We start from the raw sequence: 26644 nt of genomic DNA, 5'->3' as shown, positions 1-26644 counted from the left end.
CGCACACAGACACACGCACGCATACACATGCACACGCACAGGCACACACCCAACGCCCCCCCCCCACACACACACACACACACACACTCGTCCCCCACCCCACTGCAGCCTCTGCGCTGCCAGACATGACTGTGGGTCGCTCATGTCCACAGAGCACCCACAGACAAGCGTGGGGTGAGAGGCGTCGTGACTGAGCCTGTTTCACAAGTGCACAACTTCATGATTACACAGGCAGGCTGACACAGATAGATAGATAGATACCGGTAGATGGATAGATAGATAGATATATAGATAGATAGATAGATAGATAGATAGATAGATAGATTTAAAAAAATAACAGTCAACACAGACCACATAAACTGAGGTCAACCACATATTTATTACTGTGCAGGTATTATTAATGCCTTGCTTTTATCCAGAGTGGTGGTATATGGTAAAATAATCTGTTACAGTTTACTTGGATACTAGTCCGTCCACAGACTACTCAGCTCAGATTTTATCAACAAACTGTCTGTTGACACTGTTAACCACAGTTATGGTTAAGGTTAGGGGTCAGATTTGGTTAAGGTGATGTACAGTAATCAATAACAATTTTACATTCTGTACTTGAATTTTAACAGATTATCTGTTACTGTAAGTCTCTATGGGTGGAATATCCAAGTAAAGTATATTCTAATGGTTTCTAATGGTCAACACCTGACGTTTAACCTGCTAGATATCACAATGCAAACAGCCTGTGAGAGTGTTTTAGATGGAGGACTGTGAGCGGTCAGTCTGGTTAGAGTGTTCTGTGCAGAAGTCACCACAGTGTGGCGGTGCTGATGGACACTCCTTTTTTGAGAATGCATTTTTTGTGTGGCCGAACGCAGAGAGAGAGATAGAGAGAGAGGGAGACAGAGAGAGGGAGAGAGAGAGAGGGAGACAGAGAGAGAGATAGAGAGAGAGGGAGACAGAGAGAGAGATAGAGAGAGGGAGACAGAGAGGGAGAGAGAGAGGGAGACAGAGAGGGAGGGAGAGAGAGGGAGACAGAGAGAGAGATAGAGAGGGAGAGAGAGAGGGCGGGGGGACTGAGGTGTCTTTGACGCTGGTGCGACTGATGTTCCTCGTGACCTTGAGAGCCACATTCTCCTGGGGCAAGGCTCTCATGCACGAGAGGTGTGTGTGTGTGTATGGGGGGGGAGACAAATGGCCCAGTGTGTTACCAACAACTTAAAATAACCGGAATGGTCAACCCAAAAACTCCAAAAAAACAAGGGAGAAAAAAACACAAAATAATAAAATACATGGGGACGCACACACACACACACACACACACACATACATAGAGGAGACGAATACAGATCGGCATTCAAGGCATTCCATTTGAGCCCACAGTTTGGAAATACTGACAAGAGTTTTTACTCCCTGTCTCTAACTAAGGAGGTGCTTCTTTCCAGGGGCACTAAATGCTGAAATGATTGCCTTTCATCTGGCTTGTTTTTCACCAAGATACTTGATCTCTGGGTTTTTTTTCATGTGTGTCTGCCCTGCTGGTCTGTGTCTGCACGCGTCATGCCAGCTCCAGACAGACCCGGAGCTGGTGCAGTACTGCAGACACTAAAGAGATGTGTGTGTGTGTGTGTGTGTGTGTGTGTGTGTGTGTGTGTGTGTGTGTGTGTGTGTGTGACTGTGTGTGTGTTGTTTGTATGTGTGTGTGTGTGTGTGTGTGTGACTGTGTGTGTGTTGTTTGTATGTGTGTGTGTGTGTGTGTGTGTGTGTGTGTGTGTGTGTGTGTGTGTGTGTGTGTGTGTGTGTGTGTGTGCGTGTGTGCATGTGTGCTTGTGTGTGTGGTGCAGTTATTACTGCATTTAACCTCTTTTCATTGGACTCAGCAACACGAAGTATAACACTCATGTTTACACAAGCATAATTCACACAACAAACAAGCTACCTTTTCAGACCTAACAAGCTTCTTTATCTTCACACCTACTTGCATAAAAAGCATGGTTTTCTGTTATACACGTAACTGGATTTTGATTAGATATACTTTATATATACTTTAGATATACGTTATTGCCACACAACAATGTTGGTGGTAATTGTTTACAGAAAGTACAAAAAGAAAGAAAAAATAAGCAATAAAATAATGTTAAATAGATAAATATTCCAGATGAGTTTTGTGTTCAGGAGTCTGATGTGGAATTGAGACATAGGGATTTGCTTCAGTGGAGCACTGTGTGGGTGAAATATTTTTTACCAACTTGGAGTAAAGGTCAATGTCCAAAACACTGGAATGTGTATCAATGTGGTCAGGCATTTGCAGTGCATAACAAGAAAAATGATAAACAGCGATGTGTAGGTGACACTGAAATGTTTGCAAGCCAAGAGGCACACTGCACTGACCTATATGTTTCACCTATTTCTCAACTGCATATATTGCTGCTCTTGTTTTTTAGGTATGAGAGGGGGAGGGCACAGTGGGATGGAGGGCACTGTAGGTAGGACCTCCCTGTTTGGACTGGACCCCGAGCTTAGTGCTGTTCTGCTGTTCACGTCTTAGAAAGAGAAGGTGAAACTCTATTGCTCATCTGAGCAGGGTGTTGGTCAAGCTGTTATCTGCAACACATCAAAGTCAAACAGAGGATCGTAAATGGGTTGAGTGCAAAGGCTCCCGTTCATCCAGCAGCACACAAACACATGGGCCCACAAGGGTACGGACACTGCATGCTCAGCCAATGTGTTCACACACACTCACACACACAGACACACACACACACACAAGCTTGCATTGACACACATAATGTGTGCATGTGTAAGAGGCTTACACATCCAAGATCATTTATGCACACTGATTTCTCTTGTCTTCGCTCCTGAATATTCTGTTCTTTCTCTAGAATTCTCCTGTTCTTTGTCAGCACAGCTTTTAATGGACCTCAGTTCCAATCCCTACGTCATCGTCCACAGCTTTACAGCAGTTCAGAACTTTGGTCAGACATTTTTCCTCCTTCCCCTTTTCATGTGAAACTTCTGCACAGTTTTTCCCCCATTTCTTTTCAAATTTGTTTTGTTTCATTGCTTTTAAGAAATTTACTCTCAATAAACGCAACATAGAGCCCTTTTCTTTTTTTGGCTGCTCTTGTGACGGGGCCAAGAGGTCTGAAAATGAAAAGGAAAAACAGTGTGATGAATGGACGCCTGTCATACGAGGAGTCCACTTCCAAAACCACAGCCATTACTGTCTTGGTTTAGTTCCAGCTGAGAGCGGTTGTGTGTGCAGACGCGCACGCGTGGGTGTGTGTATGTGTGTCCATGTAATATGTGTGTGTGCCAATGGTATGTGCAAGCATGTGTGTGTGTGTGTGTTTTTGCATGTGTGTATGTATGTGAGTGTGTGTGTGTGTGTGTGTGTGTGTGTGTGTGTGTGTGTTGGTAGGGGTGTGTGATATCTCCAAACCTTGGGTTAAACCAACATTGTTCTGTATGATTACCATGACAACGGGATTAAACAACAGAGCGTGTGCTTACTCTTGAGCTCTCAGCGTCTCTGGCGGCACAGGCACCAGTTAGTCTCCAGCAGACGCACACTCGTCTGGTTAACAAGCCCTCTCCACAGGGCCGGGAGAGTGCCTGCAAATGGATCAATGCGATAAATGCTGCGTCTTTAGTGCCACTGTGCTGTAAATAGTATTTTCCCACCACTCCCGCAGCTTTAAGTTTGCTTCATGAAACAGTTTTGTTTAGTTAAACAAAGCACTGTCTCTGCAGTGTGTGTGTGTGTGTGTGTGTGTGTGTGTGTGTGTGTGTGTTGACTGACAAAAACTTGCAATGAATGCAACAAAAATCCCATCTCTACATCTGCCTGCCTCTCAGACTTTCTCTCTGTCTCTGTCCTCTGCCTGTCTCCTCTCCTCCTCTTCTACCTTCTCTTCCTCCTCCTCTTTCCTCTCCTCCTGGCAAAACTCTACCAGTGTGAGCCATCAGCAACAGCACTCTTCCTCCCACACATGAGCATGTGCACACACACATACACACACAAACTCACACACACATGTTCACGAGCGTTCAGTCACACACCAATTCCTGTGAGATTGTTTCCAGTTGCTGAAAAGTGTCGAGTCATCATTAGCTGTGTGCTGCTGAGGAGGACAGGAAGCTGAGGACCAGACTCAGACAGAAAGGCTGCCGTGAGGCCTGAGCACAAGGAGACAGTGGTCTGCACTGGACAGACTTCCCTCTCTCTCTCTCTCTCTCTCTCTCTCTCTCACTCTCTCTCTCTCTCTCTCTCTCTCTCTCTCTCTGACACACACACACACACACAGACACACATGCCCAGAACACTGATATCTCAAGACTGGAAGGGGCACAGCAGCATTTAACGTATATGGCGTGACTTCAAGAGATCATGTCTAGAGTGAGTAGTGAAGAGTCAGAGACCCAGGTCCAGCAGGGAAGAGGAAGAGTGCCCCCCAATGTCCCATGCTATCAGTGCAAAAACAATGTCCTGTTCTATGTCATGTAACTGGTTAGACACAGTCCTGTTAGATGTCATTTAACTGGTTAGACACAGTACTGTCAGCTTGGACACATTAATAACTTTTTCATTTTCATTTTTGTCATCTAAATGCCTTCATCACAGGCTCTGTTGGCAGCACAGATGAATGAAGACCCAGCAGTCAGGCAATGATAGGGAACGTCATGAACAGAGTTTTATTTACAATGCTGCGCATCATGAGGAGAAACAGCCTGGCTTCACATAAAGATCCACCCGCTGCTCTCACTACATAAGCAAATAGTCAAGATTGCCAAGAGATGCTGTTGGTCATCCCAGTTTACGTGGACCACACTGAATGAGACACTAATTAGTGCCAACCTGCCAATCAGAACAGATAACTATTCTGATGCAGAGTGATGCATTCATGCAGAACAGTGATACACTGCAAAACACAATATTTCCTCTTATCTCTAAAGACATAGTCACACAAAGATATACTCGGGAACACAGAACATTGAAACAGCTAACTTAGTTGAGTTTTTCTATCCAACCATAATTTTAACTTTAAACATAAGGACACATAGGAAACATAAAGAGTTTTATTTATAAATAGTAACTATTTATAATAGTTAACAGCCGTGGCCTACTGGTTAGCGCTTCGGACTTGTAACCGGAGGGTTGCCGGTTCACGGCTGAAGTGCCCTTGAGCAAGGCATCTAACCCCTCACTACTCCCCGAGCACCGCTGTTGATGCAGGCAGCTCCCTGCGCCGGGATTAGTGTGTGCTTCACCTCACTGTGTGTTCACTGTGTGCTGAGTGTGTTTCACTTTTTCACGGATTGGGATAAATGCAGAGACCAAATTTCCCTCACGGGATCAAAAGAGTATATATACTAGTTGTATATATATACTTATATATAATAATATCTATAAAAATCATAAGACATGAATTCTGATTTAGTACTCAGTACCCTCACTGCCCACATCAGAGCGTGGGGGACTGATGGTAGTAGGTGGTGTGAGTGTGGGTAGCATCCTTCCCACACGCTGAACACCCTCTTGTATCTCTCAGGACACTGGGCACTGCTAGGACCATCATGCCGCACGTGTGTTGCTAACTGAGACAGCCTTTTTTCATTCGACACTGGCCATTTCAAAAAGCATTGAACATGGTATGCAGAGCCTGAATCAGCATCAAGCTACCAAGGCCTCTCTCTCTCTCTCTCTCTCTATCAAAACTCACCTTTGCCGAGCCGCCTGCCACTGGAGAGGAGAGGGCGGTAATGAAGTAGGCGCTCTTGATGGGACTCTCTCAATTACACCCTCCACACCCAAGTGGCAGATTAGTTAACAAGCTTAATTAGATCATGACGGAAGGGGGGGGGGAGTGGGGTGCACCCACCGAGGGCCTTCCAGTTGATGGTGAGACGGGAGAGAGGGAGACCAGAGAGAGAAAAAGAGAAATACTGTGGGGACAGACAGACAGGGAGAGAGGGAGAGAGAGAGAGCGTGTGTGTGCTACTGAGACCAAAGAAATGGACAGAAAGGAGGAGTTTATGCGGAAGAAAGGTAGAGGTGGGGAGTGAGAGAGGTGTGTGGGGGGGGCGGTATGTAGGCTGAATGGCTGGCGTAGAGTAGTGGCTCTCTGTTGCAGAGGCCTGTCATTAAGAGCACTATAATCAAGCAGCCTTTTTGTCTGCGTGACGGTGTTTATAATAGGCTTGATTTTAGAGGAGGTAGTGTCATTTTTCTGCCCTCTCAGATATAAATACAGACGACTCATTGTGACTCTATACTGTAGTTTCTGTTCTGTTTTTTTTTCTTCCATTAGCAATATTAACTTATTAACTGGTCTTTCCTCTACAGATTTGTTTTTGTACGGAAGTCCAAATGCCATTAGAAAAAGTTTATAGTCTGTTTTTCCAGTTAGAATGGCCTTGCATTGCAGTAGTTAAAAAAACATAATCTTAGGGGCCGTTTATACGAGGACGATTGCGAAGGAAGACAACAAAATGTGCCTTTCGTTTACACAGCGACCCCGCTATCGGGGCTTATAGACGCAGAAATCTGAAGACTCCTTCCAGAGTGTAGCGTTTTGAAGACGACCCGGGTTGCGTCTCCGTCTAAACGGCTAAACCAAAGATCCTTGATTACCTCTCTGGCTAAACTGTCAAATTAGAATGTCTGCGCGTGACGTACCGGGGTTCTATCACACCACCACCCAGCGGTCTGGAATGCATATCCAATCGAATATCACATACTCTTGCGTCTTCATATAAACAAAGATTTCCCCCTGAGAATGCTCGTCTAAACGCGAATAAAAAAATGAAGACGAGACGCCACTTCTGCGTCTTCTCTTTTCATCGTCACCGTATAAACGTAGCCTTAATCCTAATCTTGGATCAATTATAAAATTACACCAACTGTAATGAGGCCTTGTTCTATCAACCTTCAGTCAACAGTCCTGCCCTATTGTGTTCTATGATAATGTGGCATGCCACATATTCTGAGACTTTCTGATGCTGGTCTCTACGAACATGTTGTGTACTGTACATATTCATGGCGGCTAACTGTTGCTTGTGCCATGGTGATTCATGCTTTAGTGAGTGATGATTACCCACACGATGTACGCACATGGTCTCCTCTCATTGGCTCACTGCTGAGTCAGTGTGTGTGTGTGTGTGTGTGTGTGTGTGTGTGTGGAGGGAGGGAGTGGAGGGGGCAGAATAAATTATCATAGCTTTGTGCCAAAGCACTCTTGGCAAAGATGGAACAAGATACAGATTCAGAAAGAGAGAGAGGAAAAGAAGATGATAGGATCAAGGGAAACAATTCCATCAAGTATGAAACCAGCAGAAGGAGACAAGAAAGAGGAAAGAGATAACTGGGGTAGAAAGAGGGAGAGATAGAAAGACAGTCACTAAGTGGCTACAAGAGATCACAGTGTGTTTGAGGGACAAGTTAAGAGAGAGCACAACTGAATGCCAGAGAGCGAGAGAGTATATGACAGATATGTTTACAACTGGACAGAGTTTGTAAGGCGAAGACGATAGGGCGACTTAAGGACAGAGAGTTAGGAAAAAATTATATTTTTAACAAATATATAAAAAATATTATTTTATTTTTTAAAAAAAGCTATGAGAGAGGGGGAGACTGAAAGAAAGAGAGAGAATAGAACTGATTGGGTAATAGAGGGTGACCAACAGAGAGAGAGACAGAGAGAGAGAGAGACAGAGAGAGAGAGAGAGAGAGAGGAGGGAGGGGGACAGAGCAGAAGGGCTGTGGCTCCTTCTGGGGAGGGAACAAAGGGGATGTTGTGGATGCCGCCCAGCAGCCTGCTGTGCTCAGTCCTGCCCTGACTGCTCACTGAGCCATTTCCTGTTTTTGACCTGAAAACGCTTTATTTAGAACCAGCTCTCTCTCTCTCTCTCTCCACTACACAACATGCACCACACACTCCCCCGTTCGTTCGTGACAACACTGAGATGACCAGAAAGAGACAGCAGTGAGAGTGAGAGGGAGGCAGACAGACAGACAGAGAGAGAGTGAGAGAGAGAGAGAGAAAGAGGGAGAGAGAGAAACTCCGGGGATCCAGGCTGAAACTGACACCATCCGTTGTCTGGGAGACCTCAGCTTGTTTATGTGTTCCCAGGTTGTTTTTTCTTTTTTATATATTCCACATACAGACAGGAACATGTTCTTGGTTGCTCGTTTGCCTGTAGAAAGGTACAGATTATTCCAAAGCTGTCCTCAAGCTTGTTCGCTCGCTGTCTGAAGAGGTTGCTGAACCAGGGGAGCTGCTGCTGCTGCTGCTGCTTGGCTCCTGAAACTGGCTGCCCTAAATCTGAGAATGCTGCAGCCTTAAAATAGGTGAGCTTGCAGCCAGTCGTCATGCCCCACCGACAGTCACACAGGCCGTGACTCTCCTCTGAGAGCTATTCCTGCTCTCTCTCTCTCTCTCTCTCTCTCTCTCTCTCTCTCTCTCTCTCTCTCTCTCTCTCTCTCTCTCTCTCTCTATGAAAACCTTCATGCACATGCCTAATATATATGTTGGTGATAACTAGAAGTTGTAATTTTTTGAACACTTTCACTTTTTGTCATTCCTGTTCTCTCTTTCTCTCTCAAGTATCTAGCTGGACTTCTGTATCTCTCACCTCTCTTTTTTTAAATCTCTTACTCTCTCTCTCTCTCTCTCTCTCTCGCTCTCTCTCCAAGCTGTCTCATGTTCATATGGATGGAGTCCTGGTTTGGTTTGGTGCATTAGGCTCGGCAACTGTTTGGGCACAGTTTCCCACAAAACCATATGATTCAGGAATGGTGCTCTGTGTGGGCATGCAAGCCATGGCCCAGGGAGCTAACAGTTATCTTTTTGCCTGTTCACCCAGTCTGCTCTGTAGCCACAAGTGTGTGATGCAGCATCTGAGAGTAATGTGAATGAACCACCAAGGTCTGAGGTTTAAGCACAGGTTGTATGAGGTGTAAAGCTTGTGTTATGGTGTGTTTGATTTTGATGTACACCACAGGTTGCCATGGTGAAAATGGTGTGAGTCACGTGTGCATATGTCATTAGTCGGTCTTGCAGTAGTCAAGACTCTAAAAATGGTGCCTCACAGAGGTGCAAAAGAAAGCATTGGACTACAGAGGATGTTTTTGGCCTCAAAGAACATATCTCCAGTGCATTCAAATCCAACTTGACTGTACATTTTTCACAGGCTGCATATTACTTGTATATTTCAAGATCAGTTCAACAATCAAAAAACTGCCGCACAACATTTGGCACCACTTGGCACTCTTAGTATGCTATTGGGTGCCACTTTACCCACCAGACACGACCAGTCTCCATTGTAGTGAAGTGTACCGGGCTTGTCCTTGCCATCTGGTGACAGTTACATTCTCTGGTCAGTAAAGCCTGAGGTGAACTATTACAGATAGGCAGCATATGTTCCTTGCTCAGGGTAGATGACATATGTTGGAACTGGCCTCTTTATTAAGACATGAAACATAGCCATAGCTGTCAGGAGAGGAACTATAGACCTATGGGAATCACAAGACGTGCTAGTTGATTTTTTGGGAAGGATTAACAGACTTCTTGTGGTCTTCACACTTCAATCTACCCACTCTACCGAGTGGGACGGGGACTGGCAGTTATGACTTAGATAACCAGAATAGCCTCTAGCCCACTCTATTTTCAGACCACGAGTCATACTTGTTTTTGTGTTAACATTGTTTTATTAATATTAGGCTATTGTAGAATGCTATTCTTTAGGAGATAACGTTTAAAAGGACACCAGGGCATAAACTACATATTCAGACTAAATAGTAGCAAACTCACGAAAATATATGTAACGGAAGAAATAAAATATGCTCTCACTACATTACAGAATGCGAGGAGTGCTACTTACTTACAGGAGCCTGAGAGCGTGCGAGCGAGAGGGAGAGAGAGAGAGACATGCTGTTTGCGTCTGTAGGGGGCGGGCGGACAACACCGACGACATATAGCCGACTTGCAGTGTAGTTAAAGCCTCACTCGACGTCATTCCTCTTCGGGGACAACTGTGGTGGCAGCGCTATTACTCTGTTATTCACCACCACACGGCAATTTTTATTCTCTCGCTTAGCCCGAATCAACGCCATTGCTGAACGGCACGACTCCTTGTAGCCTATTCAAGAAACAGGGAATTAAAGTGCAAGTGTAAACGAGAAAGACTTTAATCGTTAGTCTAACGTTACCGTCGCTTGCCTCGGAACCAACACTTCACATCAAGAAAGATTCATCCTGATGCTTCATTTTAAACCTCCGTTGGAACTATATGTGGTAGGTAATCCATACGGGCTATTTCACTGGGATACAGGGGAATTACACTAACATAATGTCGGCTATTTACAGGAGGAACTAACGTACTGTTTTAAACAATAACATTAGACACAAGCAGTAGGCTAAATATACATAATACGACTGATCGCATTATTGTTTTTTGTCTTATGCTCACTCTTGTGCCACTCGTTTGCTCCGTGAAGTTTCTGTATGTTGCGAACTAAGCCAGCAAAACAGTGCAGGCAGGTCACGACAGCCAACAGGGATAGTCTGTGCTGCCGTTATTGACCTTCTAGGTTCAAATTAGTCTGCTACTTAATTTACACGTCTTATGTGAATTATATCTTTGTTGTGTGAGGCTGGGGCAGACGACTCTGGATGATTGTGCCTTGTTTTTGGGTATTTTTGTGTTTCACTTCAGATAATCATCATTACATTGCCATTGCTTTTGCCACACGATATTGAGGTTATATTTCTCTTGTTGCACGGGAGTTATGGTTCCTTCCTTTCCAACATTGCTACTGTCACTCGCCTTGTCTTCTAACATTGTAACAGTTCTTTAAAGTAGGACTTCATTATCTAATATGTGTCATGTAGGCTAACATTTGAAACTTGACACGGGCTCCTTTTCAATTAAGTCATTGTTGTTAATCCCACAACGCTGCTTTTGCCGCAGCTCTTATCTCCTCACAAATTCTTGTAGAGTGAGTGTGTGAACATCGCTCCCACCCTGGTGGCTATTTAGACTGTCTGCCTGGAATCGCCTAACCGTTTGACTGAACCTGAAATTTGGCAGGTGAGAGCAAAATCGTCTAGGCTGACCACCGTGTATTAGTTGCATTGTTCAAGAGTCGGCAAGTGTGTGAAGACAGGTTGTAGGCTAAATCTCGGGCTGAGAGGGCGCTCTTCTACATGGTTTTTATGTGTCTCGCATTAGTCTGCCTAGCTGACTAACATCTCTGGCCGTGAAAATGCAAGTGTGACTAAGACCTGCCACAGCAGAGCAAATGGAAGACTTTTCCGTTTGAGTCTGTGGGACATATGTGCTGTTCTAAACAGAATGATTCTTCATTTGATACAAGGAAATAATTTCCTTGGTGAAATCTCATTCAGATCAATTGGGTTTATAGGTTTGGTGTCAGTTGAGACTGACAGCAATCGTCTGAAAGGTGATGTCGAATTGTGTGTGCATCAATTTGTGTAAAAGTTCTTTCTCTCTCTGAATTATACCCTTGGACGTTGGTTTGTCACTCAGATAAGCATATGGTTGAGATCATATGAAAGGCACTGGTTTGTGAATTCAGAGTCCAAAGAGCAAAAGCGAACACAGTCTCTCTCTTTCTCTCTCACACAATCTCTCTCTCTCTCTCTCAGAGAGCTCAAAGTTCACTTGGATTTGCTAACCAATGTTAATTTCACATGAAACAAAGTAGATTATAAGTGCCAGTACTCATGCAGCCCTGGCTTCAGTCATTTTCACTGTGAATAAGTGGAGTTTATTAATGTGAGCTTTCCCTCCTTGTTCTTCTAACCCTTGCAGTCAGTCACACTCCCCAGTAGGCCTATATATATACATGTATATAAAAAAAACATTAGGGTGTAGCTTTTTCACATACATCTGAATGATATAGCAGAATGAATGTGCGCGCACCCAGCCACATGCCTAAACGGTGTCCAGTTAAACAGTTCCTTAGTTCAGCTCTTTTAATTCATTTATTTCCTGCCTCTGGGAGCCTTGTAAACCTGTGTGTCTTTTCTCAGAGTGCACCCAAACATCTGCTTCATTCCAGGGATGACTGTCCTGTCGTCTCTCTTCTGGGTCTCAGTGGCCAATTGTTTACCGTAATTGAGTGTGTCATAGCATTATGTAACAGACAACACGTTCTGTCCATATTCTGTTCTGTCATGGCTCCTTTGTAGTGACAATGTGTAGAGACCATGGAGAATCCGCCAATATGAGTATTATTTACCATATACTCACACATATGAATGTTGTCTGTAAAGGAAGAGTCATGTGTTGAAAGGATAGCTTGTGTGGGAAAGATTTGGATAAAACTGGATCATATTGACTCCGTACTCATAGCACGTGAGTTCAGTTTCACCAACAAATGCAAGGTTGTTGAAGATCATACCTTGTTCCAGCTGTGTTCTGCTCGGACAGTAAAAGTTCCCATCTCACTCCCTGGTAAAAGACGCCTCTAGAGGTTGGAGTTTTGCCTAAATCCAAACCCCTCAAAATAATTTCTTGCTCAGACGAAGAGGTTGAGTTCACACACGATGGGAACATCGTTGTGGACGTGTGAGTAAGCATATTTTTTAGGAAGGGAGAGAAGGCATGTGTCTGTTGCAATTTTGTGTGCACGTGTCTGCCTCACACCCCCACACATGGCATGCAGCCTTTGGCCCCTCCAGTCAAACCGGTTTCGAGTGAATTCGGCTGGCCTCTTCGCAGTTACTTTCACTTTTTCTGGCTCCGAGGTAAAAGTGCATGCACAGAGATTACAAGCCCACAACTGTAACATGTAACATGATGTTGCTCTTTAATTGGAATTCCCTTTTATGATTATTACTACTACTACAGTTAACGTGTGTTTACATGTATGTAATAGCCTGTTATATGTATACATATACACAAGTGAATACTTGCCTGGTGCTACAACTTGTCTGTAGTGTATGTGCTTTTGCGTGTGTGTGTGTGTCTGTCTGTTTTTCTGTCTGACTGTGTGTGTGTATCTTTGTGTGTGTGTGTGTGTGTGTCCGATTGGCCTTGGTGCTCCGAAGCAGCACACTACTGAGTTCACTTTCAGTTCAGCATTGCTGCCGCATCCTCCCATCACCTGGCTGTCTTATCAGTGTCGACCACTCACTCCCAACTAGAAAAGCATTGTTAACGGGGCCTCAAACGCTCTCTGTGGAGTCTCAGACCCCAAAGTGTTTGTGTGCCAGTCTTAGAGGACCAGTCTAGATGTCAGCTGAAGGCTTGCTAGCTTGTTACATTCCCTGTAGCCATTTTTATTACCTCTGAATTGCATGCTTGGAGAGCTTCTCAGATGCCACGGATGCCAAAGCTCAGAATTTACATCAGAACAGCAGCCTCCATTATAAGCTGTGTTATACATAATTTATTATCATTTCCACAATAAAAAATGAATCGCTTTCCCATCGAGCACTGGAACACGGTGGCTTTTTGACACTGTTGCGGAGATTCATGCGACTTGCACTTGTTTCCCCAAAATATTTATTGAACCTGGCAGCCTTGATCAACTTACAGCAGCTTTCTGTCACATTTGTCTTTGTGCTGCCTGATATTATATGTGGTATTAGCGCAGCCAAGGGAGGGCAGGGCTGATTTCGTTTTGTTCTGCTGTGCCAGAATGCCTGCTGGTTTCTCCTCACGAGGCATTTTCAAAGCGTGCCGCATGTGGCTCACCCCTCATCTCCATCGCATGCTGCTTCTGCTGCTCGCTCTCTCTCACGTTCTCTCCCTGTGTGTCTCGCGCTCCCTCCCTTCCTCTCTCTCCCTCTCTCCCTCTCTCCCTCTCTCACTCTCTCTCTCTCTCGCTCGCTCGCTCTGTCTGCTTGTCTGTCCATCCCTCTGGCACACCGTCTCTCTGTGTCTGTGCTTTTTACCATTTCTTTCTCTCCCTCTCTCTCTCTCTTTACCGGTTCTCTCTATCTCTTTTTACCATTTCTTTCGCTCTCTCTCTCTCTACCGTTTCTCTTTCTCTCTTTTTACCATTTGTCTCTCTCTCTTTACCGTTTCCCTATTTTCTTTCTCTCTTACACCCTTGCTCTTTCTCTCTTTCTGTTTGCTATGTGTGCTATCGGTGATGGTGGCGGTGTGGTATTGAGTCTCCATCAGGAGGGCCTGCACCAGTGACACCCTCTCTTTGTGCCGTCAAGTGGCATGACAAAGCGCACTGAGGGCTCCCAGAGCCCCGGCACACAGGAGGATGAGGATGTATTATGTGCCTGTAATGATACTGTAAGATGAGCCCAGGAGTGCATGCTGCCGCGTACTGCCTCTCTCTCTCTCTCTCTCCGTCTTTCTCAGCCAGTCACATCCTCTCTGCCTGTGTCTTCTTCTGGCTGTTTCTCTCTCTCTCCTTCTCTTGCACTCTGTCTCTCTCTCTCTCTCTCTGACTGTGTCTGTTTCTCAGTTTTTTATTCTTGCTCTGTGTCTGTCTATTTCTCAGTCTTTCCCTCCCTTTCTCACTCTCTCTCTGTCTCTCTCATGTTGTGTCTGTTTCTTTGCTGTTACTCTGCCTCTCAGCTTGGAATGCATTTGCAGAATGTGTATTTGTGTCTATTTTATATTTTGCGAATAGTCTGTTTCTGTGTGTGTGTGTGTGTGTGTGTGTGTGTGTTTGTGCTTGTGTATGTTTGCCAGGTGTTGGTGCATGATGACAACATTGCAAGCTTGTGTTGTGTTTGAGCACATACATATGTGAGCAGTCGTGTGTGTGTGTGTGTGTGTGTGAGTGTGTGTGTGTGTGTGTGTGTGTGTGTATGTGTGTGTGTGTGTGTGTGTGTGTGTGTGTGTGTGTACCCTGAGGACCTAAAAAAAGCACAGCGTGGAGCTGTGACGAGGCCAGGGAGAGGGGGTTGGTTGGGTAGGGGGTGAGCAGGGTATGCTTGAAGCTCAGGCATGGAAACGTGCATATCCAGTTACAGGATCATAATATCAATGCAAAGCCCGTCCTCCTCTCTGTCTTACACTGGACTGGCCACTTCAGTCCCTCTGTGTCCACCACTGTCATCGCCTGCATTTTTACCCTCCACACAAACCCCAACCCATTCACACTGGCAGTTGTCAATCAATCTTGAGTCAATCAGCTCCACTCTCCCTCTCCGCTCCAGCCCCTGACATGACCATGTGTCAGTAACATGGTCAACATGGCACGTGTTGTCCAGTCAGTAATTCTTCCCAGCCCCTCTTGGCTGAAGCCTGCTGCTGCGGCTCGGTTCAGGAACTCATCTTAAACCGGGAGCTGCATTCAGGAAGCAAGGGTGGCTGGCCGGCCTGACCAGCCTCTAGGAGTGCAGCTGCAAAATGTCCGTTATATAACCCCTCTTCAAAGGCTCCCGCGCCGGTTCAGGGGACAGCTTGTGCGGATTTCATCTTACTGTTGTTGTTTTTTTTTTTTTATCTCTTCTTTTTTATTGTTTTGGTGGGAGGTTATTTTTTTTGTAGCTGTGCATCCCAGGCAGGTCTCAGTTTGACTATGCACAGATTAAAACAGTTTGTTTGGGAGAGAGTGTCTTCTGTGTCATGTGTGAAAGAAAGGTGCTTTAACGGGCCCCAAGAAGCATGTCAGTATTGTTTAATGGGACGTTCCCTTCTTTTGGACTGGTTCCTCTTGTTGTTTCCTGCTTTGTGTATGTGTGTGGTTGTGTGTGAGTCTGTGTAGGTGTGCACGTGGAGGCCAGGGGCCAGTATTCCCCATCTGTGTTCAACTCAGTCTTCTCTTTGCGTGACCTTTCACCCTTGGTGCAGACAGCGGAAGGTGGGCGAAGAGAGGGAGAGGGGCAGACAGAGGAGTAGAACAGAGGAGAGGAGGAGAGGAGAACACAATCAAATGGAATGTGGAGGGTGGGGTTGCAGTGGCATTTCAGTCCTGCAGAAGTGTTCCGTGTGTGTGTGTGAGTGTGAGTGGTGTATGTGTGTAAAACACCCCAGAATGAGTCACAAGGACAGCTTCAGCTGCTGCAGCATTCCTCGTCCTCTCTCCCCCTTATCTTCAGACACACATGCACATACTCACAAACACACACACAACCCCAGTTGTGTCTCTCACACTCTCTTAAATAATCATTATCACTCTTCAGCGTATCATTTCACCCTTAAACACTCTCAAGCCCTTGTGCGCAGGGTGTGTGTGTGGGTGTTTTGTTCAGTAGCAGTGAGTCCTCTCACCCTTAAAGCACTCCTCAAGTAGGCTACACACTCACTCTCAGACACAAGTAGGCTACACACTCACTCTCAGACACAAGTAGGCTACACACTCTCTCTCAGACACAAGTAGGCTACACACTCACTCTCAGCAACTCTTAATGAATCCTCCACACATTCATGCAATCTCTCTCTCTCTCTGTCTTGCTCTTTCTGTCCATCTTGCCCCAGCCTAACGCCCACAGCCTCTACTCCTCACCTCTGTGACTCATTCTCACCCTTACTCACCCTCTCTCTCTCTCTCTCTCTGTTCACTCTTGGTTTCTCTCCATACATTCTCTGAGAAGTGCCTGTACACATTTAGGACTGGTGATGATTGTCCGTTAGTCATCCCCATCACATGCTCTGAGGTGAAAAGTGTGCTTCTTAATCACATGAAGTGCCATTTCTCTTATTTCCACTTGATTTGATGGCATACTATTCTCTAGACTCAAATATAGCGTTTTTTTATTGTTGAGTGTGTCCCATTGTTTCGAAGAAACACTTCTGCAGTCTCCCCAGAATATGCATGATCAGGATCAAAGTGTACTCCGCACATTCAGGAGATTTCAGGACGTTTTCTTGTTTTCCCTCCCTCTCCCTCTCCCTCTCTCTCTCTCTCTCTCTGTCTCTCTCTCTCTCTGAGCAGTCTTTTTTTTTTCTCTTGAGCGCAAGCACACAGCAGCAAGCTGAAAGCCAAGAGAGCAGAAACATTTCTTTTTCTTCTTTAACCCCCCCCCCCCCAGTCTCTCTCTCTCTCCCTCTCTCTCTCTCTCTCCCTCTGTTCTCCACCTCTTTGTCGTCTCTTTGGGTGGATTCCCAGCTGACTGTGTTTGTCATGGTAACAGGCGGCGAAGCGACTGGCCCAGCCACTTGCACTTCCTGAGTGAGTGGGACTGCCTGGCAAAGCTGCGACTGCGCGTTGCGTGCATGTGTGTGTGTGTGTGTGTAATGCTTATGTGCGTGTGTGTGTGTGTATGCTTGTGTGTGTGTGTGTGTGTATGCTTGTGTGTGTGTGTGTGTGTGTGTGTGTGTGTAATGCTTATGTGCGTGTGTGTGTGTGCGCGCGCGCGAGTGTGCGCACTCAGACATGGCTGGGGTGCGTGAGGCTGTCAGCCTGGATTAGATTCAAGCGCACTGCAACGCTGCCTACCGCTACTGGGCTCCACTTTATGGAAATCAAGAGGCCTCAGGAGCAGCGGCTCTTTTTTCTTTCTTTCTCCCTCTCTCTCTCTCTTCCTCCCTCTCTTTCCTTCAGTGCTTAGATCACAGAGAGGATCTTTGTTTTTCCACCGTGGTTTTCATTTTACACTGGAGAGCCAGCCCAGCTGCATATGAACATGTTCCTTTTGGCTTTTATTCGCACATTATGCATACAAGATTATTATGACATCTATCACATGCAGTAGCTCCTATCTCCGTCAATTGTGTGTTAATTTTTAATAGTGTGCTGGAGAGAGAAGCGTTTGCACACAGTGTGCAGAAAAGTGATAGGGGGGAAGGTTAAAGAAACCTGCTCGCTACCTTCTGTTTTCTCTCTGTCTGTCTCATGTAGTTTTGTATTTTATATATTTCGCACTGGATCAGTTGGCTTTCGTGTCTGTAGTATGTGTGTGTGTGTGTGTGTGTCTGTGTCTGTAGTGTGTGTGTCTGTGTTTGGTGTGTGTGTGTTTGTAGTGTGTGTGTGTGTTTGTGTGTGTGTGTGTGTGTGTGTGTGTGTTTGTGCATTGGGTGTGTATCAGTATGCATACTTAGGTGTGCGTAACTAATGCCTATATGGTTCTAGTAAAGGGAAGATGGTGAGTCAGAGTCATGTAACTGCATAGTGGGCCCTAAGAACATGAACCCGTCTCAGGTATCACATGGCCTCACAGCATCAGGGAGCTCCTGCCCATACCACAACACACCAGTGCTCCTCCTCTGCTCCACCGTGACTGGTCACTCAGTGCAGAATGGGAGTGTGTGTGTGTGTGTGTGTGTGTGTGTCAGTGTCCACACTTCCGGTTCATGTGACACATTTGCACGTTACCACTGACTGTAAATCTGACACATTCATTTATTCGCTGGACACAGTGCGACGTCCCAAGAAGGAATTGGCAGGTCAGTAAGGGAGAGTGTGATTCTCGTTAAAAAGCCCCTGTGGTCATTTCTTTTTCCTTTTCTTTTGAAAAGGGTTTGTGCCCGTATGTCATTAGGACCCTGTTAAGTTTTTGCAAGTTGAGCTTTGGATGACAAACCTTTTGTACAGGCAGTAGTAGTCATTTGATATTTTTCATGAATGGATTTTGGTTACTTTGTATGCTTTGCTTTGAGAGCTCTTTTTGTCCTGTCACTGTTACCTGTGTGCATATGAGTTTGTTTGTGTGTGCGATTTTGTGTGCCTATTTATGAATGTATTTATGGTGTGTCAGAATGGGTGTACTGTCCATATATGTATGTATGCCTGTAGGAGTGAATTGTTGTGTTTGTATTTGTATTTGTTTGTGATTTGTGTGTATGAGTGTGTGTTTAAATATCTATATGTGAGTCGGTGTGAGAGATACGTAGATTGTATGTAATTTTTTGGTTTATATAAATGAGTGAGAGAGTGATTAGATGTGTATGAGAGAGAAAGAGCAAGGGTGATTGTATGTGTGTGTGTGTGTGTGCGTGCGCGCGTGTTGTGTCCCAGCGGCTGTGCGTTGGCGCTGTTAGGTAATGTGTGCTCTCTCTCCCCTGAGCTGGCTGAGCAGAGAGCCACCAGGCAGGCAGGGCATCTCCCTCCAGCAGCACAGCCTCACCGCGCTCTCATGACGACCGCGCGCTCGCAGGCCAATGTCATGGCAACAAAGCTACAACCCGGTAATAGAAACGGTTCTCTCTCTCTCTCTCTCTCTCTTTGCCCCTCTGCCTATTTTTTTGTTCTCTCTCACTCTCTCTCTCTCTTTTATCCCAGTACCCATTACCGCACAACACCCCCTCCACCCCACCCCCTCTTGTCAAGTTGTTTATGCTCGAACCAACTGCCCCTGCGCCGGTTGGTTGTTGGTTGTCCGTTTCTGTTGGTTGTGTATTGCGTCCCCCATGCCCCATGCTCCAGCTCATCTCTCCAGTTCTTTTGTTCCTGTGATCGGTGACTATCTGCCTAACCACGTGTAACCGCCACCTTCATCTACTAAATAAGCGGCTATCACTGCAACAGCGTTTGAGTATCGTTGTTTTTCTTTTCCTTGTTTGTTTTCCCCTGATTTCTTATGGCAGTTTTGTTCTTAAGATTGTTGTTGATGTTGTTGTTGTTGTTGTTGTGGAGTTTGTTGTAACTTGGAAAAATGTTTTTTGAAGATGACTGATTGTTGTTTTGGAATTTGAATTTGAAAATAAAAATGTGCCTGTACATATTTATCTGCATTCAAATTCTGGAACGATGTGTGTCAGATGCATATGGTGTGCTAGCACTTGGGCTTTCATGCTGAGAAGGTAAAAAGGTGACATCGCATGAGAGCTGCAGCAGACGGTGTTGTGTCTGGAGTGGCTTTGTGCTGATTATTGTTTCTCGTTTCTCTGTTTTTCGCTTTTTTCCCTCTGTCCTTTTTTAACGCTCACTCTAACACACACACTCTCTCTCTCTCTCTTTCTCTCTCTATCTCTGTCTCTTTCTGCTGCTCCCTCTATTAATGGCACCTCTTCCTCTTTTCCATTCTTGCCCTCAATCCTTTTTTCTCTTTCTCTCTCTCTCTCTCTCTCTCTCTCTCCTTCTTTATCTCTCTCTCTCCATCTCTGCAGATATATGTTGGGTAAAGGTGCAAAGCGGAAGCTGGACGAGGATGAAGAGGGGCTGGAAGGCAAAGCGCTGGCGGTGCTGTCCCGGGCGTCGCCGTCCGCGGGCGGCTGCCCCGAGGGCCCGTCCTTCCTCGCGGCCAAGGGCGTGTCGTACACGCTCCAGCGCCAGACCATCTTCAACATCTCGCTGCTGAAGCTGTACAGCCAGCGGGCGCTGACCGAGCCCAGCCTGCAGCGGCGCGTGCTCATCAACAACATGCTGCGCCGCATCCAGGACGAGCTCAAGCAGGAGGGCGCGCTGCGGCCGCTGCCCTTCCCCGCGCCCTCGCCGGTGCCCGCCGCCGCCGCGCCGCACGACCACCATCCGTTGGACGAGGGCTTCCGCCAGGCGTCCTCCTCGCCCACGCCCGCCGTCACGGCGGCGGCAGGAGCGCCTTTTGGGGTGTTGTCGTCCACGGGCTTGGGGTTGCCGGCGACGCACGGCTCGCCCGCCAACGGACTGACTTTGCAGCCCCCGCCGCAGGCCGGCCTGACCCCCGCCTCCCTGCTGGAGGAGGACGCAGGGGCTTTTGGAGCCTTGCCTCCACCCCCTGCCCCCTCGTTAGTGCCTCCCTCGTCAACATCCTCCCCCTCCTCCTCGCCCCTGCTCATGGGCGCCCCCTGTAGACCCCTCCGAGACAGCTTCTCCTCAGCGCTGGACGAGATCGAGGAGCTCTGTCCGTCGGCGGCGGTGGCGGCAGCCGCCCACATGACTACCTCCCTCTCCCCCTCACCTCTCTCCGTCTCCTCGGCGTCCTCACTCCCCACCTCCCCGTCCCTCTCTGCCTCGTCCCTGCACCTCACGCTCACCCCCGCTCTCGTCCCCTCCCTGGCCCTGTCGGCCTCGGACTCCAAAGACTGCGGCAAAGCAAGCAGCCCAAAGCCCGACGTGGTCCCAATGGACACCCTTCCCCCGGCCGAGCTGGACATGAGCACCTCCCCTTCCTCCTGCACCTCCTCCACCCCATCATCCTGCACCACCTCGTCGTCCTCCTCCTCGGGCTTCCTCACGGACTTGGCCCTGGACGACATCCTGTTCGCCGACATCGACACCTCCATGTATGACTTTGATCCGTGCACGTCCACCTCGGGCGGCGCCGGAGCCTCCAAACTGTCGCAGGTGGTGACGGCCGACGACCTCCTCAAGACGCTGTCGTCGCCGGGGGTGACGCCCAGCCAGCCTTTCAAAATGGACCTGACCGAACTGGACCACATCATGGAGGTCCTCGTTGGCTCATGATAGTCTATGTGATTGGTGTTGTGCTGAGTTTGGACATAGCAAAACACAAAAACTCACATACATAGATATACAGACACAGAGACAGACATTCACATCAACACAAAGCGTAAAAGCAAAACGAATCAAAGATTATTATTTTTTCGATGAAAACTGTACACTTTTATGTTTTGGGCTCGTTTTGTTGATGAGGCAGTTGTAATAACAAATGATGATGTCACCTAATACTACTTCACAACACTGTGCATGCACTTGCCTTTCCCTAACTGAGGGAGGAAAAAAATACAAACCAGAACCGGAAGAAAGTAAGGAACACGCTTCGCTTTCTCGCAACCCAGTGCCTTCATCATCATTTGACCAGTCAGTCAGTTCCTGCTGTTTGACCATCCCTCTCCATACACAGCTCCACCTGCTATGAAAAGACACATGGCCGTGAAGATAACCTTTCTCTAACAAACGCAAATCCCTTTCTATGATACCCTCTGGTTTTCTCTACTGGTGCAAGTAACGAACAAAATTTCATACCCTCCTCTGGCGTTATCTTTTTCTTTCTCTACAAAGCACAATTTTTTAAAGAAAAGTGTGTTTGTGTGTGTGTGTGTGTGTTTATGTGTGTGTGTGTCTGGGTAAGTGTGCGTATGATTGTGTCCTGTATGTAAATATATTTCAGCTTGCAGAGATACTTTTAATCTATTGTTTTTGTATTTTTTGTAGTCCTGCTTCTCTCTGTAGCCACTGGTCCACTCCAGTAACGAATCTGAGACAGCCCCAAAATGTAGTCCAATATTCTCCCTTACATGGACTGAACATGTATGTGTGTATTGTTTTTTTTTTGTTGTTGTTGTTTTTTTTTTTGGGGGGGGGGTCTCCCACTCACTGTCTGATAGTGGATGGGTCTCCTGAGTGAAGTGGCTGAGTGGCTGGAGAGTGGTCAGGTATACATCCGCAAGCATGTTTCACACATTCAACAGAGGAGGCTTCACTCAGCTTGTTTACAATGTTTTCTGACAGACTCTTACAAAGAGGGGGGAGAAGCCCTGTGCAGACGTGACAGTGTTGATATCAGAAATGTAAGGAGGGGTGGAAATAGTGGCATATATGCAATCACCAGTCACCTTCACTAAATCAAATGCAAATGTCATCCAGCTGTTAGCCATAATGTTCCCAAAAGCAAAACTTACCTCGCCAGGTGATCTTTCAGAAATTGTACATGTCTAGTGGAACATTATTGAAATCATGCAGAGATGCAGAGAGATGGTCATCGGTCCAGTCACAGTACAGTGCAGTGATTTGCCTCTAAAAACACTAGCACGGCGTGTGTGTGTTGTCTGTACAGCCATAGGTGCATAGGATAGAGATCACAAGTGCGCCACAGTTTCTCATCAACCCTTTCTCATAGCATGCCAAAATGGTGAAGCACAGAACTAAGCAATGATTGGGAGTTATTTCAGTTGTCAGTCGCCAGGTTATTTCAGCTTTCTGTTGTGGTTTTGAAAAGCACTAAACATGTCTGGTTTCTGGCCAGTGGCATGACAGGGACAGGCGTTGTGAGAGGACAGCCTATCCATCAGGACCCAGTGCAAATGTATGCCAGTTTTGTTCATGTACTGCCGTTCGTTTTGTCCCCCTCCACTCCAGCCGCTATTAATCTTTATGGCTGCGTTGCCAATATGCACTGGGTAGCTAGTGTGGCATGCTAAGAGCCGATCACTTTCATCTCATGGGAACCACTGAGCACAATGGGAATGGTTACGGTAGCTTTAGGGACAGTTGTATAGATGACTGCTCAAGAGGGCAGTCCCTGATCAAGCAAACATTTCAAGGGACCAGTCCCCAGTCTATCAACTCAACTCGAATTATGGTGCAGCATATGATTTCAAAATGTGTTACTTACAGTTGACAAAAACATTGTACGCTTGTAATGTACTTAATGGACTTATTTCATGGTTTTTAATTCTGTCATCTCTTTCAGATTCCATACATGTAGCTTGGCTAACCCCTAAACAATAATATCTTTGCAGCAATTTCAGTTGAGACAACTGCTTTTTATGTTCAAACATATGCAATTTATTTTATTTTTTTATTAAAAGCCTCACGCGCAAAACTCAGAAACCTTTGTAGGTGAACCTGCTACAAAACGCGCATTAATAATCAGTGTGTTACAAGCACTGGGAAAGACTCGAGTTACTGAGGAGTACACCTGGACCCTCTGCAGCGTATACACACACAGTGGGGAACGCATCACGGGGGTCAGTCACAGGGGCCTCAACAGAAACCACCTGTGGGCGATATGCAGAGTCAAGCCCAAGTGAATGGTGAGTTTCCAAGAGGATTTTTTATTTTTCATGAAAATAGGAGAGTGAAAGGGAGAGAGAGAGTTGACCGAAAGCCGAGCGGACAATACAATGGACACGTCCGAAACTAGGATTAATAATGAGTTTGTTTTTGTTTTCTTTTTGTGTGTAGTTTGGATTTGGAGTGATTGTTTCTTATCATTTTAACTTATTTATTCTTCGTTTTCCTGTGTAAATATATTTATTTTTGTTGATGTGAAGCTAACATCTGGATTGTAATGTGTACAGAATGTATGTACGGAATGTACTGTGCTTATAGGAATGTATCATGTATTAAATTGGGGTGGAAGCCATTATTTTATTTTGTTTTATTTTTGTTTTCTTGTTGTTTTGGTTTGTTTTGGAAAAAACAGCATCAGCATCATCATTATTGTTTCATTTATTTCTGTATAGGTTTGTGCTCTGGGCATCTTGAGTCGCTCCTATTTAATTATGAGTATTTAAAAATGTCCTCAGTTTTATTCTTACTGAGTGGAAGGGAATGGTTTGTGCAGCAATACTTTACTCTCAAATTTCAGAGGCTCAGACTCCAAAACTGAACTACAGAAAAACATGTATATTGTCAAGTCACAATGCCAAAATGTGTTTGTAAAGAGGGTGAAGATCTGACTGCTTTCAATCACCAGTCTGTTCATTACAAAATGATGTCACACTTTCTCCAGACCATGGTTAAAGCCCTTACATTTGGTTTAATGAAGATGGCGGAGTGGTTTGGGAGAGTGACCACTGGAAAAGTGTTTGTTGTTTGTGTGTGTGTGTGTGTGTATGTGTGTGTGTGTCAGAGCAGTTGGGGTGGAAGAAAACTCCTGTTCTGTTAAAAAATGAGAGGCTGTATTTTTCACAGACCTTGGAGCTGTGCCTTTTTCTATGCAATATTACCAACATATTTGTCTGAGAAAGAAATAAAAAAAACATCAAGTGATGATCACTGTATTTGCATCAAGGTGTGGACTGTAGAATATATATTAAATTTGACAGGTGTCTATGAATTTGAAACAGTCTTACTTTTGTAGTTTTATATTATACAATAAACTGTAAAATGAAACTCTTGCCTGCTTGTTCGTTTCATTGAGCTAAAGATCTTTGTTAGTCACACCAGTCAAAATGCCTTTCCTGCTGTCACAAATTGTTCCATTGACCTTTTGATTAAGGTCAAGTCACTACCAAGTCAGTGACCCTCTCTGTTCAGACACTCACACAAACTCTTCATATCTGCCATTCTATTTATTTCAATCTTTTCAGTCCTCACTCCATCCACTGATCTTTCCCTTTTTTTCAGGTCTTATTCTCTCTCTCTCTCTCTCGCTTTCTCTCCTGCATCCACACAGACATTTGCCACACATGACTCATGGCTTGCCGGCTGGCGTCTATTTCCAGCATGGGGGCAGCCGCAGCTGTGCAGGCCAGGGCTGCATTTAGCCCCCCTGTGCCTGCATGCTGTCAATCGGTAGTGCTCTGCGGATGGATGGGTGATGGGGCAGGCTGGGGACAGTGGGCTGGGGCTGGGGGGGGGGGGGGGAGGGGTAAATTGAGGTAGGGGGCAGAGAAGGGGGCATAGTGCCCAGAGAGAGACTGCTCTTGGATCCAACTCAGAGGGGGAATGGCTTTCCGCTTACGTGAGGTGCCGAGTTTGTTTGCAAGGGGATGAGTCACACCTCCGGTGATGACTGCAACATGAACGTGTAGAGTGCAATCGCTCGCACTCGTTATGTCAGTTTCTCTTTCTCCCTTTCTCTCTCTAGTACTCCCTTGCCCTGTCCTTTGCTAGCCCACTGCCTCACTATGTCTAAAGTGTGTTGGCAGTTGTGTTGTCTCATTATTTAAAAAGTTGTGTTTCTAGTAATCTGTCATAGATATTTTACAACTCTGAACCCATTAAGAAGTCTTAAGTTTTAAGGGCTCATGAAGTTAACACCAGAATACTCCCCATTGCTCTATGAGGTCGTTTTCCAAAGCTGTCCTAGTGTGGCCTTAATGTCTTATCAAATAAGCAGTGCCTGGAAATAGCCATTGACATGAGCTGATGATGTCATTTGGTGTATTTATCGTAAGGGTGTAATGCTAGTCCCTGTCCTTGTATTCTTCAGTTGTGCTCTAAACTGTAGAAAACAGAATAACATCCTTTGCAATGGATCATAGTTGTTTCCCCTTTAACTCTCTCGTTCCCCATTGTTTTCTTCTGTGTTCAGATGACTGTTTGCATCAGCTGGAAGTCAATGGGAAACCCCAATTCTGACCTTCTCTTTGAACTTACTACACAAGAACTGTTGCGGGGAAAAACACATTCATTTCTGTGCTTTCATTGGTGGACTACAGACACACCTGCCCTTTAGGGTAAAGAGGGTCATGCACTCTCCACTGTGTGTGTGTGTGTGTGTGTGTGTATGTGCTTGCGTGCGTGTGTGTGTAAAGAAATAGTGCTGCTTAGTTGTCTTTATCTCTTAGTGTGAAAAAAGATGTTTCACCTAACACAAATCTAGGCAAGGCAGCGATCCAAAACCTTGCTCAGAAAGCGAAACAAGGCTGAGCAAGAGAGAGGGGAAGTGTTTCTCATGTACAGGATACCCTCCTACCCTAAACTGTGAACCCACCAGACTCTACAGCACGTCTGAGGGAGAGTAGCACAGAACTGCTGAGCAGCTGCATTCTTAATTGGATTCTATTCAGTCCACAGAAGGCATAAAAAAGGCAGTCTTCATCGTGTGCTTGTACAGGGCAAGAGGAGAGAGGCAGAGACCGAGAGAGGGAGAGAGAGAGAGGGAGAGAGACAGAGAGAGAGGGAGAGCGAGATTGCAGCAGGCTTGCACTCAGCCATTTCTCCCTTCCTCCCTCCCTCCCTCTCCTGTCATGATGGCTTTGTGCGGATATCTGAATGACCCCCCCCCCCCCCATCCCATCCGCTAAGGGTGCAAAGCCACACCTACCCTCTGCCAATCAGAAGCCCAACACAGCAGACACACAGACACCCGCACTCACACACACACACGCACACACACATGCAGGAGAACATGTTTATGTAACGCTCGTTTTGAAACAC

At 46.0% G+C, this 26644-nt stretch overlaps 1 protein-coding gene and 1 long non-coding RNA gene across 5 annotated transcripts in view; one reads left to right on the top strand and one right to left on the bottom strand.

Moving 5' to 3' along the window:
* sertad2b (SERTA domain containing 2b) overlaps positions 1-24803 on the top strand; it is a 35779-nt gene extending 10976 nt beyond the window's left edge. The window contains exons 1-3 of one of the 4 annotated variants that reach the window (XM_076285968.1): positions 9986-10286; positions 18951-19059; positions 19981-24803. In XM_076285968.1, coding sequence (XP_076142083.1) covers positions 19985-21256 — 1272 coding nt within the window. In that variant the 5' untranslated portion in view covers positions 9986-10286; positions 18951-19059; positions 19981-19984 and the 3' untranslated portion in view covers positions 21257-24803. Of the gene's footprint in view, positions 1-8073; positions 8342-9985; positions 10287-18950; positions 19060-19980 lie in introns of those variants that run through there. The other 3 variants (XM_076285970.1, XM_076285967.1, XM_076285969.1) reach the window with 3 other exon arrangements.
* LOC143123810 (uncharacterized) lies at positions 11981-12588 on the bottom strand. Its single transcript, XR_012986908.1, has 2 exons — positions 12419-12588; positions 11981-12282 (listed from the first exon to the last, which is right to left on the bottom strand). It is a non-coding gene; the product is annotated as an uncharacterized LOC143123810 (long non-coding RNA).
* Positions 24804-26644: the final 1841 nt, after the last annotated feature.

Source organism: Alosa pseudoharengus, unplaced genomic scaffold, assembly GCF_046254945.1.
Source record: "Alosa pseudoharengus isolate Yale_2024_CS ecotype anadromous, Long Island Sound unplaced genomic scaffold, YU_APseudo_1.1 YU_APseudo_1.1_scf_15, whole genome shotgun sequence".
Classification (NCBI taxonomy): Eukaryota; Metazoa; Chordata; class Actinopteri; order Clupeiformes; family Clupeidae; genus Alosa; species Alosa pseudoharengus.
This window is presented reverse-complemented; position numbering and strand designations above follow the sequence as displayed.